A 13,365-nucleotide genomic window follows, 5' to 3' on the forward strand; every position below is an offset into this window, starting at 1 on the left:
GACTCCATGCAGTTACGGTTTGTGTAGACTGAACGTTAACTCGTCATTTAGGAAGGTTAATTTTCATTTCCACGAAATACTTTGTTAGGCGGCTGGGTGTGGGAAGTTCAAATGCCCTCTTCCCCGCTCCAGATTCTCCTTGCTCTAAATAAGTAGTCACCACTGTCAGTTTACCGTTTGGTTTTCAAACAGATATTGTGAAGGACATAAGGTAGAAATTTCTAGGGATGGGAAATGATTAAAAATGCCACTTAAAATCGTTCTGAGTGGGTTTATTATTATTAACTTTGGGTTGCAGAATGTGCCCAAGCAAAGAACACAAGCTCACTTGTCCGAGTGACTGTCTCGCCGCCGTCCTCGCTGGTTTTTGGCACATTGATTGGTCTGAAATGTAAATGCTAGTGTGTGAAGACGTGGGTTGACTGAGGGTGTGTGCCGGCCACACTTACAGGAATTGACAGGTCGCGTGCGGCTTACCCACCTCTTCCTGACAGTCTGTGGGTATTAAGTGCAGATGGTTTTACGGTGCTGGACTGAGTGTGCTGGTCCCGAGTCTCCGCAGTGCCCCCGACTTCCCTTCTCTGAGCATCTTGTAGACTTGATCCTCGCACTCACTCGGTAAACAAATTGATTAGGGACACTGCCTTCTGTCACTGTTTCCTGGCCTCGGGACTCTTAATTAGCACGTCACTGCTGCGTCCCAAGGTTAAAGAGACAAAGAAGACTAAAGAGAGAAAGGAACACGTTACCCCAAATGCAGCCAAATGCAGCGTCTCAGCTTTTCAGAGAAACCTGAGGAGCCCCTGTGGGCGCTGCCCCATCAGCCGAGCCATCCCCTCCTGGCAGGGATCACAACTGGGTCACAACCCGGGGCGGAATAGGAGAGCTGTTTAAATGACAGCAGCTCAGCCGGCACCGAGAGCCTTTGTTCTTCCACCCCCATGGATACAGTGAACTTGCGGAGCTGACCTGAGGTGGCGAGGCCGAGACCCAGGTCTCCCAGGCAGCTCCCAGGTCACCATCTCTGGACACCATGTGTCCAGAGACTGGCTTTTCCTTTGTTGTGCCCATTTTTCTACTTGGCTGTTTTTCGTTTTTCGTTTTATAAAATTCATGTTGAAGGCTGGATTTTTTAAAGTTTTTATCTTAATCCGGCGTAGTTAACACACAGTGTAATGTTAGTTCCAGGTGTGCAATACAGTGACCTTGCACGTCCACACCACACCCGGTGCCCTCACCACAAGTGTACCCTTTGTCCTCAACACCTGCTTCCCTCCCCCCACCCCCTCCCCTCTGGTGACCACCCGTGTGTTCTCTGCAGTTGAGAGTCTCTTTTTTGGTTTGTCTCTCTCTTTCTCCTTTGCTGGTTTGTTTCCCAGATTCCACATCTGAGTGAAATCGTAAGTTGTCTTTCTCTCACTGATTTCTTTCACTTAGGCATTATCCTCTTCAGCTCCATCCACATCGTTGTTAATTCTTCTTAATGGCTGAGTGACATTCCGGTGTGTGTGTGTGTGCACGTGTGTCATCAGGCGATGGCCACTTGGGCTGCTTCCATAGTTTTTCTGTTGTAGATAATGCTGCTGTAAACAGCCAGGTGCGCGTATCCCTTTGAATTAGCATTTTTGCATTCTTTGGGCAAGAACCTAGTGCAGTTGCTGAATATCAGGTGGTTCTATTTTTAACTTTTTGAGGACCCTCAATATTGTGGCTGCACCAGGATGCATTCCTACCAACAGTGCGAGAGGGTTCTTTTCTCTCCACATCCTCGCTAACACTGGTTTCCTGTGTTGCTAATTTATTAGCCATTCTGACAGGTGTGAGGTGATCTCTCACCGTAGTTTTGATTTGCGTTTCCCTGATGATGAGTGACGTCAAGCATCTTTTCGTGTGTCTGTTGGCTGTCTGTACCTCGTCTTTGGAAAATTCTCTGTTCATGTCTTCTTATAGTTTAATTGCTTTTCTGGATATCAAGTTTGAGAAGTTCTTTTTTTGTATTTACTTATTTATTTATTTATTGAGAGCAAGTGAGTGAGCAAGCTGAGGAGGGGCAGAGACAGAGAGAGGGAGAGAGAAATCCCAGGCAGGCTCTGCACTGTCAGCACAGGGCCTGATGCAGGGCTCAAACTCACTAACAGTGAGATAATGACCTGAGCCGACATCAAGACCTGGACACTTAACCGACTGAGCCACCCAGGCACCCTTGATAAATTTTTTATGCAGGTTGGGTACTAACTCCTTTTTGGCTACATCATTTGCAAAGCTGCCTTTAGTTTTGTTGTTTCCTTCACTGTGCAAAAGCTTTTTATTTTGATAGAGTCCCAGTAGTTTACTTTTGCTTTTGTTTCCCTTGCCTACAGAGACGTGTCTCATAAAGTTACTGTGGCCATTGTCAAAGAGGTAGCTGCCTGTGTTCTTGTCTAGGATTTTGATAGTTTCCTGCCTCATATTTACGACTTTCATTCATTTTGAATTTATTTTTGTGTATGGTGTTAAGAAAGTGGTCCAGTTTTTCATTCTTCTGCATGCCACCCTCCAGTTTTCCTAGCACCATTTGTTGAAGAGACGGTCTTTTTTTCCATCAGAAATTCTTTCCTGCTTTGTCAAAGATGAGTTGGCCATATAGTTGTGGGTCCATTTCTGGGTTTTCTATTCTGTTGTATTGATGTACTTCCTATTTCTGTGCCAGTACCATACTGTTTCTATCGCTATAGCTTTGTAATATAACTTGAAGTTGAATGGTGATGCCTCCAGCTTTACTTTTCTTTTTCAAGATTTCTTCGGCTATTTGCGGTCTTTTGTGGTTCCAGACACATTTTAGGATTGTTTGTTCTAGCTCTGTGAAGAATGCTGTTGGTATTTTGATAGGGAGTGCATTAATTCTGTAGATTGTTCTGGGTAGTATTGACATTTTAACAATATTTGTCCTTCCTATCCATGAGCATGGGATGTCCTTGTATTTCTTTGTGTCTTACTCAGTTTCTTTTATCAGTGTTTTATAGTTTCCAGAGTACAGATCTTTTACCTCTTTGGTTAGGTTTATTTCTGGGTATCTTACTATTTTTGGTGCATTTGTAAGTGGAATTATTTTCCTAATTTATGTTTTTGCTGCCTTATTATTGGTACATAGAAATGCAACAGATTTCTTTATGTTGATTTTGTATCCTGCCACTTTACTGAATTTATTTTATCAGTTGTAGCCATTTTTTGGTGGAGTCTTTCGGATTTTCTCCATAGAGTATCCTGTCATCTGCAAATAGTGAAAGTTTACTTCTTCCTTGTCAATCTGGATGCCCGTTATTTTTCTCTGTTGTCTGAGTGCCAGGCTGGGAGAGGTCACTGGATGTTATCATTATATATGCCAACCGTTCCTAGTGTTTTTCTTGTTTTTTATTTTTCCAATTAAAAAAGACCTATAAAGTTACAAGTGAAAGAAACAGTTCCCAACTCGTTCCCTCTCCACCATAATTTTTGCTCTTCAGAATTTATCACTTTTAATGTTTTAAGCTATCCCTCAAGACACTGGATTCCCCGCTTCCGAGTGCAGTGCTCACTCTGCAGTATATGGGCTAGGAGTTCTGTAGAGAGTGCATGCTGTGTGTGTGAACGGTCCCCTCCCTGTTGGGGCGATTTAGAGCGGAGCACTTGCAGGACGAGCTCCTCCGCATGAGAGACGCTTTCCACGGTCGGAGAGTGGCTCTTATTTCTTGTTGTGGTTTTTTGCTTTCACATGTCACCTGTGGCACAAAATTCTAGACGCAGTTATTGTCCCTTAGGACGTCTCCCTCCGGCCTCCACTGCTGCCCAGAGGCGTGCTGACAACATGGGCTCTTGCCACCCTCCTGGAACCGGTCTTTCTCAGCAGGTGTAAACGTGCGTGCTGTCCTTTGTCCCCACGTGTGTGCGTGTGGGCTTGAGAAGAGGTTTTGTTCTGTGCCGGGGGCACTGCTGCGGCTGGCGTTCCCCACCATCGTCTCGTGTTTCCTCGTGAAACTCGCATCTGGACGCAACAGCGTTTACATTTGTTCTGTCCTAAACCTTTCTCTCTTGCACGTGGTTCTTCTCCCATTTGACTTCGTATCTCTTCAGTAATGTCTGGTCTCCCTTTCGTGTCCTCATCTGCATTTTGATTTGCCCTGCCTGCCCACCCGCCCCAACCCCTGCCCTGTCTTCCCTGCTTTCCTGGTGAGCTGTGTTTACCTACGGACCAGGAGGACAGGCCACGTGGAGGGCTCTGCCTGTCTTTCACTTCCTGGGCCGCCTGAGTGTCGCTGTGTGGGGGGCACCGTGTGCCCTCTTTCCTGCCCCTTCCCACAGGTGGGAGGGGCTGAGAGGGGTTGCTGCGATGGGAGCCTGTGCCAGTCTGCTTATCTGGCAGGAGTTCAGATGTGATACAAGGTGAATTACTTCCTCTTCTGTGCAGCTAGGATGGGGTCAGGTCATAATCCCCGGAGAGAACTGAGAAAACAGTGACTCAGTTACTTGCTGCCTTTGTGGCTCAGAGGAGGAACACCGACTTACCAGGTCTTAGGACGGCAGCTCAAGACATATACGTTTTTGGTGGATTATATGTTCACTAGTGCTATGGGCTGTGTCTGTGTCCCCCTCGATTTCATTCGGTGAAACCTAACCCCCACAGTGACAGTTCAGAAGGGGGGCTTTGTGAGGAGAGGAGGTCGTGAGGGTGCAGCCTCCGTGATGGGGTTAGGGTCCTTACAGAGGAGACCCCACGGCGCTCTTGGCCCTTCCTCCTCCACACGGGGACACAGGGAAGACACTGTCTGTGCACCAGAAGGAGGTGGACCCTCACCCGACCCCAGATCTGCCCGTCCGGCCTCCAGCACTGGGAGGATTAAGTGTTGGGTGAGCCGCTCCGTCTGTGGTCTGTTACAACTGCCCAAACTAAGACACTCAAAGGGTGAACAAGGAGTCTCTTTTTAATTTGCCAGCCAACCAGTTCTTTCCTTGCTGTGCTGTTGGCATAGAAGATACACGTCTCAAAGACAGGCGTAAACACATAAAAACTTTAATACCCCATGCAGGGATGGCTCCATCAGGACATGTACGTGAACACGTACAGGTAACTGTATAAAGACTAGACATGGCTGCACCTGCACGCACAGGGGCACCACCCGGTAGGGAGTGGGGACTGTTGGCATTCTGCCTTTGTGATTCGTGTGCACATGCTGCTGGCAGTGTCGTGGTCGCGCCCGTGGGCCCTTCTAGCTGGGTGCAGACGCACCCTGCTGTCTCACTGAGCCCTCTGCTGACGGGCATGCGGTTTGGACCCCCTTTGGGACTACAGAGTGTGTTTTCTTGTTCGCTGGCCTTGTCCACACAAAGATGCGCTTTCCTCTGAATCCCAGGCTTCCGTCTTCGCTTCCACCCACGTGAACGGTTCCGAGCTGGCGTGGATGCTCGGGGTCTGTGAAAGAAGAGACGTGCACACGTGTCTCATGGTCCTGAGTTCCTGTGTGTGTCCCGTCCGTGGGCACGGCCACGGGACTGTGCACCTCAGAGTGAGTGGCCGCGTGCGGCTCCTGCGCCCTGTGGTTACAAGTGCCTTTGACCCGCAGGCCCCCAGGGAGCACCTGTGCAGGACACGGTCGCTTACTGTGCTGGTCTCGGGACTGTGTGTGCCACTCACGCTTCACGCCAGCCTGACCGAGGGCCGTCAGCGGGCGCCCCTGGTGTCTCAGAAGACCGGCTCTCCAGCAGGGCGGCCGGTGGCCCCTTGTTTCGGGCGGAGGGCCGGCCCATCTCACTCTTACCCACCTCAAGGACCCCGGTTAGCCACACGCCCTCAGTGGAGGGAGGGATGCTTGTCACCATTGCCTTTGCGTCTGCGTGTACCCAAGACGTCTCTGTCATCCGGTCCTCCAGGTGGGACAGTGGGGACAAGCAGGGCTTGGGAACCGGGCTGCCCCTGTCGGCTTCACACTGGCCCAGTGCCTCCCTCTGCCAGGAAGGCCAGGTCTCTGCCTCCCTGGCGAGGCCTCCGAGCTTCTCTCCATGCCAGCGGAGTCAGACCACGTTGCTCTAAGGTATTTTCAGCGTGCGCTTCCTGTGGGCTACTGAGTGTCCCGGTCAGAATTGTCCCTGTGGCCCAACAGCTCTACAGAGCCGGGGATATGGATTCACAGTTTGACCTAGAGGCCTGAACTGGGTGGTGAAAGCATTTTCTCCAGGATTACCAGTGTGTCAGTAACCTCTGGGTGTGTAAACGTAAGATTATTGTGAGTTCTCAAGTTTAGAATGGTTTAGAAAAAGTCTTTGAAAATGACACCATAATTGGAACCCTTGGCCTGGCTGTGGCTCTCCATGTTCCTTGAGACACGGCAGCCCGTGCCCATTCCCGCGTGGGCCGCTCGTAGCTTGGGAGCGAGGCTGTAGAGCAGGTGTTGTCTCCACAGCTTTCAGGCAGAGTGAGGACACGCTGGCTGATGCTGATGCCAAGGAGAGGCTCTGGGGAGGTTCCCGTGGCCCTGCCGCCAACACACACGACACGCTGTCACCTCCCTTCCCTGGGTGCAGAGTGCGACCCGGGAGCCCCGCATGCGATCCACCGTGGCTGGGAACGTGGTTCTCCGGTTCTTCTGCGTAGACACCAGGAGATGCGTTTAGCGTGCGAGCGATTCTGGGCATCAGAGCACTTGTGGGTTCATATACGTAAGTCACTCGCACCAGGTCACACACCGCACACCTGGTGACTTACACACTGACCTTGAACTCTCACCATATAATTACTGACAACAGTGATCTCCTAATAAAATATTGACATGCCTGACCCAACGATTTTTAACTTTCTCCCCTAAAAATCCCCTGTGAACTCAAATACCTTGAAAAAGTACACACATTTAATTGCTTTTTTTAAAGTATTGACATTACGCAGGACATGGACGGAACCGGTGCCCACAGGTTACGTGGCATGTGTGGGACTTAACCAGTGTGCTGTGTCGTATTCTTCTTTGGGGTCCCTGCATTAGTTCCTGTTTTTCAGAGGTATTTTGGTATAATATTCCCTTTGTCCTCTCCAATGAAATGGTGTGGCTCATCCGTCACCATTCAGGGTTCTGGTTTTTTTTTTTTAGGTTTATTTATTTTGAGAGAGTGTTTGCACATGCGAGCAGGGGAGGGACAGAGAGACAGAGAGAGAGAAAATCCCAAGCAGGCTCTGCACTGTCAGCACAGACCCTGACTCAGGGCTTCATGCCATGAACTGTGAGATGATGACCTGAGCTGAGATCAAGAGTCAGACACTTAGCTGACTGAGCCCCCCAGACGCCCCCATCACCATTCAGTGTTGGTGTAGTTTTTCCTGTTGTGGTAAAATCTGTGTATTGGTACATTTTGGACCAAGAGTTGCAGCAGGCCCCTGGGGACAGTAGCCACTGCTTTCTCAGTACCGTGAACAGGTGCTTCTGGGGTTGCTCATGATGCCAGGAATTAAAGAGTTTGCCCTTGCTACCTTGGGGTAACTAAAGCACTTCAGCCTAGCATTTTATTGCCTGGGGAGCAACCGAAGAGAATGCAGATGACTCTCTATTTGGTTTTCAAGTAATTTGGGGACATCTTGTTGGAGATAATGAAGTGTGAGACTGAAGTTTGAAGGATGGCGTGGATAAGGGTCTGTATCCTGATCCAAGGAGGTGAAGTTTGCAGGTTCCCTTGTTTTATTTCTCATTTTATGGACGTGTCGCTGCAGACAGCCCCGCTGAGCACCAGACGTGCAGCACGGCGGCTGGAATTCTGGGCACAGCGACATCGTGTCACCTACATGAGAAGGAAAGATGTTTTTTCTTTTCATAGAACTTTCAGGATGTACGGACGGTTTCCAGTGTATCACAGACTCGGCCGTGTCCCCATGTCGTACGTTGCACCTCAGTACTTCCTTATCTTCTAGCTGGGAGTTTGTACCACTTGATCCCTTCCTCCAATTCCGCACCCCCTCACTGTGCCTCCAGTATCCACAAATCTGTTCGCTTTTTTCTTGAGTTTGTTTTTAAGATGCCATTAACAAGTGAGATCCCAGTATTTGTGTTTCTCTGATTTTTCGGTTGGTACAATCCCTTCGAGGTCCATCCATGTTGTCACAAACAGCGGGACTTCCTTCTCGTTTTATGGCTGAATGCTATTCCCTTGTGTGTGTACTACGTTTCCTTCATGCGCCAGTGGAAACTCAGGCTATTTCCTTATCTTGGCTCTTGTGAATAATGCTCATGCTGCTCTGAAAACGGGGTGCGGGTGCCCCTTCAGTGTCGGTTTTGCCTCCTTGGAGTGAAATGCTGGATCACATGGTACTTCCATTTTCAGTCGTTTGAGAAACCTCTGCACAGTTTTCCACAGTGGCTGCACCCAGGTACCTTCCCACCAGTGGTTTCTCCCCATCCTCACCAGCACCTGCAGTTTCTAGTTTTTGAGTCCCAACATTGTGACAGAAGTGCCCCGTATCTCCCTGGTGACGGGTGACGTGGAGCACCTTAGTGTATACGTGGCCTTGGAAAAGTTCCTATTCAGACCTTTTCCCCATTTTAAAATAGGATTATTGTTTTGTTGTTATTAAGGTAGAGTTCTTTATATATTTCGGATATTACCACCTTATCAGCTACATGGTTTGCACATTTTTTCCTTATTCTGCAGGCTGGGGTGTTTTTTTGTTTGTTTTTTTTTTTTCATTTTGCTGGTCATTTGTTCTGTGCAGACTCTGGTTTGGTCCCAGTTGTGTAGTCTTGCTTTCATTGCTTCTGCCTTCCTTAGGTGTCACACTCAAAAGGCATCACCACGACCCACGTCAAGGGGCTTTGTCCTGTTCTCTTCTAGGACTTCTGTGATTTTCCAGTCTCTTTTTCTTTCCTTCAAAAAATTTTTAAATGTTTATTTTTGAGAGAGAGAGACACACACACACAGCGTGAGCAGGGGAGGGGCACAGAGAGAGGGAGACACAGAATCTGGAGCAGGCTCCAGGCTCTGAGTTGTCAGCACAGAGCCTGACACAGGGCTCGAACCCATGAACTGTGATCATGAGCTGAGCCGAAGTTGGATGCTTAACCAGCTGGGCCACCCAGGTGCCCCGTATGGTTTTCCAGTCTTAAATTTAAGTCTTTAATGCATTTCTAGCTAATTTTTGTGAGTGCTACAAGACAGTGGGCCAGTTTTCCCGAAAACTTTTACTGAGGAAACTTGTCTTTTCTACACTGAATGTTAATGGCTGTCATTAGGTACCAGGTGACTGTGTATAAGGGTTTATTTCTGGGCTGTTGGTTCTGTTCCCTGTGTGTCCTTGTGTCTTTGCCAGTGCCATGGGGTTTTATTATGCCAGCTTCGTAATCCAGGAGTGTGGAGCTTCCCACTTTTTCTTTCTTAGTGGTTTGGCTATCTGGGGTCTTTTGTGGTTCTGTACACATTTTTAGGATTGTTTGTCAAAAAAAAATACCATTGGAATCATTCAGGGATCACACTGAGTGTGTAGTCAGCTTTGGGAAGTATGGAGATTTGGGCAGTATCGCTGGAGTCCGTGAACAGAGGATACTCTCTCTCTATTTCTGTCCTCTTCACTTTTCTTTCGCCAGTGTCTTGTAGTTTTCAGTGTAGAGCTCTTTCACCGGTTGATTAAATTTATTGTTAAGTAGTTTATTGTTTCTGATGCTGTTGTAAAGGGGAGCATTTTATTTCCTTTTTAGAAAATTCACTGTTAACATAAAGAAAGGTTACTGAATTCTGAATGTTAATTTGCACGCTGCAGATGCACTGAAGTCGTGGATTAGACCTGACAGTGGTTTGCTGGAGTCTGTGGGGTTTTCTGTATATAAAATCATGTATTCTGCAAACAGAGACAGTTTCACATAATCCTTTCCAGTTCTGACGCCCCTTCCTCCTTTTCCTTGTCCAGTTGCCCTAGCTAGGACATCCATTGCTAGGTTGAACAGGGGTGAGCATCCTTGTTTCGTTTTTCATCTGAGAGAAGCTTTCAGCCTTTCACCATTGAGTGCGATGTTAGCTGTGGGCTTGTCATTTATTACCTTTACTCAGTTGTTCTGTTCCTTCTATACCGAATTTGTTGAGTTTTTAATCATGAGTGGGTGTTGCATTTTGTTAAATACTTTTTTTGCATCTACTGAGGTAAGAGTGCTTCCTTTGATTCTTTCATTTATGAAGGGGACTGTGTTTATCAACTTGCATATTTGAACCATTCTCACATCCCAGGGATAAATCTCACTTGACCACAGCGAGGGATTCTTACAACGTGCTGTGAAGTTGGGTCTGCTAGTATTTTATTGAGAATTTTTGCATCTATATTCATCAGGGGTACTGGCCCATTTTTTTTTTTTTTTTTTTTTTTTTGCTTGAAGTGTCCTTTTCTGGCTTTGCTGTTAGGATAATGCGGGCCTTCCTTGTAAATGAGTTTGGGAGTGTTCCCTCCTCTTTTAGTTTCTGGAACAGTTTGAGAAGGATTAGTGTTAATTCTTTTAAAGTGTTCGGTAGAGTCACCAGTGAAGCCTACTGGTCCAGGGCTTTCCTTCCTTGGGAGACTTTTGATTACGGATTCAGTCTCCTTCGTAATAATGGTTTGTGCAGATTTTCTATTTCTTCCTACTTCAGTCTTGGTAGGTTGTATGTTTCTAAGAATTTATCCATTTTTTCGAGGTCATTTAGTTTGCTGGTGTATGTTGTTCATAGCTTCTTACCATCCTGTGGTCATGAGCTATCAGCTGTCACGTCTTCTGTCTTTTACATAAAATTTTGTTCACGTGGCTCCTGTTTTCCTTGGTGAGTCTAGCTAAAGATTTGTCGGTTTTATGTTCTGTCTTTCGCTTATTTCTCCTCTAAGCTTTACCGTTTCCTTCATTCCGCCAGCTTTGGGCTCAGTTTGTTCTTCTTTTTCTAGCACCTCGAGACACAGTATTGGCTGGTTTCTTGCAGTCTTTCTTGTTTCTGTACGAGCTTCCTCTTAGCACAGCTTTTGCTACATGCCCCGGGTTTCTGTATGTTGTTTTCCATTTTTGTTTGTCTCAAGATTTTTGTTTAAATTGCTCCTTTGATCCATTGGCTGTTCAGAAGAATGGTTTTCAATTTCCAGGTGTTCCTGAGTTTCTCGCTTTCCTCCTTTAATGTTGTCTAGTTTTCTACCACTGTGGTCAGAGCTCAGTCTGTGGCACGGGCGTCAGGCCCACAGAGCCGAGTGCCCAGCCGGCCGTGGCTGCACACGGTTCCACCCGCCCCACTGAGTCACACGGGCACTCACCGCCGGCTCCTCTGCTTTGTGGGCCTGCTGCCATCTATCATCTGTCCGTGTAGTTCCATGTGACTTCTGCCTCTTCCAGTGTCACCTGTCCGTAGAGACCCCCATCCTCACTGCCTGAACCCAGGTCTTCAACAGATCTGTGAACTAACAAGGATTTGATGTCCCACAGAATGAGCCCACGAACTCTGACCTTCCTGGTAAAAGAAGCTTTTGGCTTCTGGGGAGGGTGAGGAACGGCCGGGGCACACGGTAGAAAGACTGAAAAGTTACAAATGGAAATTTATTAACGTGCAGAAGTTGATACAGAGTCGACAGGGAAGCTGAGAACAAAGAGGACCCCGGGGCTGGACAGCACTGCTGTCCCCCCCCCCCCCCCCCCCGCCTGGTGACCGCAGCACGGGAGGACGTAGCCGTCTCCCCAGCTCATCTGCACGCTCTGAAAAGGCCTCCTCATCGAGAACAGTTCTCCCATGGGGCGGCCCTGACCAGCTCACACCCAGGATTGGGCTCGCACTCAGGATTGGGCTGGACCCTCTCGGGGCTGCTGGGCCATCGGGTCACCCAGCAGGTTCGTTAACGAGCCATTTTCTCTGTTCTCAGATACTGTCGGAAGCCGTGGCCATCATGCAGCCTCTTGGTCCAGTGTCCACAGTCACTTTATGTTACATATTTAACATGTCAAAGTATCCGAAAGCTCGGTCTGCCCCCTAGGAGTCCCCCTCTGTTCCCCTCCACTCCCTCACAAACAAGAGAAATCCAGGCCCAGCTCGGTGAGTTCATGCACAAGGCACCTGCTCAGGGGACCTGCCTTTTCCTCCATTCCGTATTAACACAGACCTTTGAGTCTGAGGTACCAGGCATTGACTGAGACACATCTGGACTGGGACAGACTCAGTAAAGTGACCTCCTCTCCAACCCCCCCCCCCCCCCCACGCCAGCCTGGTACGGCTGTCCCAACATAGGACTGTTGGCCAGCCTGTTCCGGAGCATGGGGGAGTGACCCTGGCGGCCTGGACATGCTGGTGGCGGGTGCCGTGTGTGTGACCTCTGTGGTCACCTACAGCCAGGGGGAACTGCCCGTGTGCAGACACGGCGGAGGAAGGCAGGCCATGCTGGTTTCTTTTCTAACTTCAAGCTCCATCGTTACTATTTACTACCTCAGATTTTATCTTTTTCTAACCTCTTACTAGGTTCAGGGAGCAAGTTTCCGAGGCTGGAAGGAAGTGACTTCTCTGTTTAATAAAGACGATGAACAGCACCTGCTTGAAAGATGTAAATCCCCCAAGTCCAAAGGGTAAGTCTCCGTGGGTTCAAGTGCTATGGTCTCCAGGGAGGCAGGTGCCGCGGGTGACGTTACCTCAAAACTGTGGTCCGTCCCTCCGTCTCGCGGGCAGATAGGAGGGTTTCCTTCCCCGGGGAGTAGACAGAAGTGGGTTGTACTAGTTTTGACATTCAGGAGACAAAACGAGTAAAATGTTTTTCTGGGAGAAGGTCACAAGGGTGGCTAGAAGGACCTTTTGAGAGGTTATGGAAAAGTGGAAGAAGGCGTTTTCTCAGACGAGCTCTTGAATTCAGAATTGTAAGTGGAACGCGTTAGCCTTCCAGGGCCTGTAGCCGTGCTGGAGATATTCTAGCTTTAAAAAATCAAGGGAAAAAAGTTAAAAATGCAAAGGACTGGTGAACTGTAAAAGATTTTGGAAAATTGAATATATTTAAACTGACACATTGACGTTGACTGTAACTGAAATTCTAAAAAGTGTATTTAAACACGAAAATACCAAATTCAGCGACAGCTGAGTGGTATTGCCAATGGCATGTCTGACTGGAGGGGAGTTTCTGGAAGCTGGACCGCAGACCAGGTGCTCAGTTGAGGCCCAAGGACGCCTGGGTGGCACCGTGGCCGTGACCTCTCCGCAAGCTCCCATGGCTGGACTGTGTGCACGGGCCCCTCGGTCCAGTCCGGCTGTGGGACCAGCCCCCAACGCACACATCCTGGTGCTCTGCGCCGCCCCCCCACCCCCCACCCCCCCCGCCGCAGCGTCCTGTCTTCACGGGGCATGGTTTCCACGAGTTCCCCACTCAGCGCTTCAGCCAAGCCTGCTAAGTGTGATAAGCCTGCTGAA

General features: G+C 48.6%; 1 protein-coding gene across 2 annotated transcripts in view; it reads left to right on the forward strand.

Annotated features, from left to right (window-relative positions):
- The window catches only part of TDRP (testis development related protein), a 41,118-nt gene that overhangs the window by 25,005 nt on the left and 2,748 nt on the right, over positions 1–13,365 (forward strand). For both annotated transcript variants that reach the window (XM_078445201.2, XM_078445202.2), the window contains one exon: positions 12,433–12,536. In XM_078445201.2, coding sequence (XP_078301327.1) covers positions 12,433–12,536 — 104 coding nt within the window. The remainder of the gene's footprint in view (positions 1–12,432; positions 12,537–13,365) is intronic.

This window comes from Panthera onca, chromosome B1 (genome assembly GCF_046562875.1).
Source record: "Panthera onca isolate mPanOnc1 chromosome B1, mPanOnc1 haplotype 2, whole genome shotgun sequence".
Taxonomy (NCBI): domain Eukaryota; kingdom Metazoa; phylum Chordata; class Mammalia; order Carnivora; family Felidae; genus Panthera; species Panthera onca.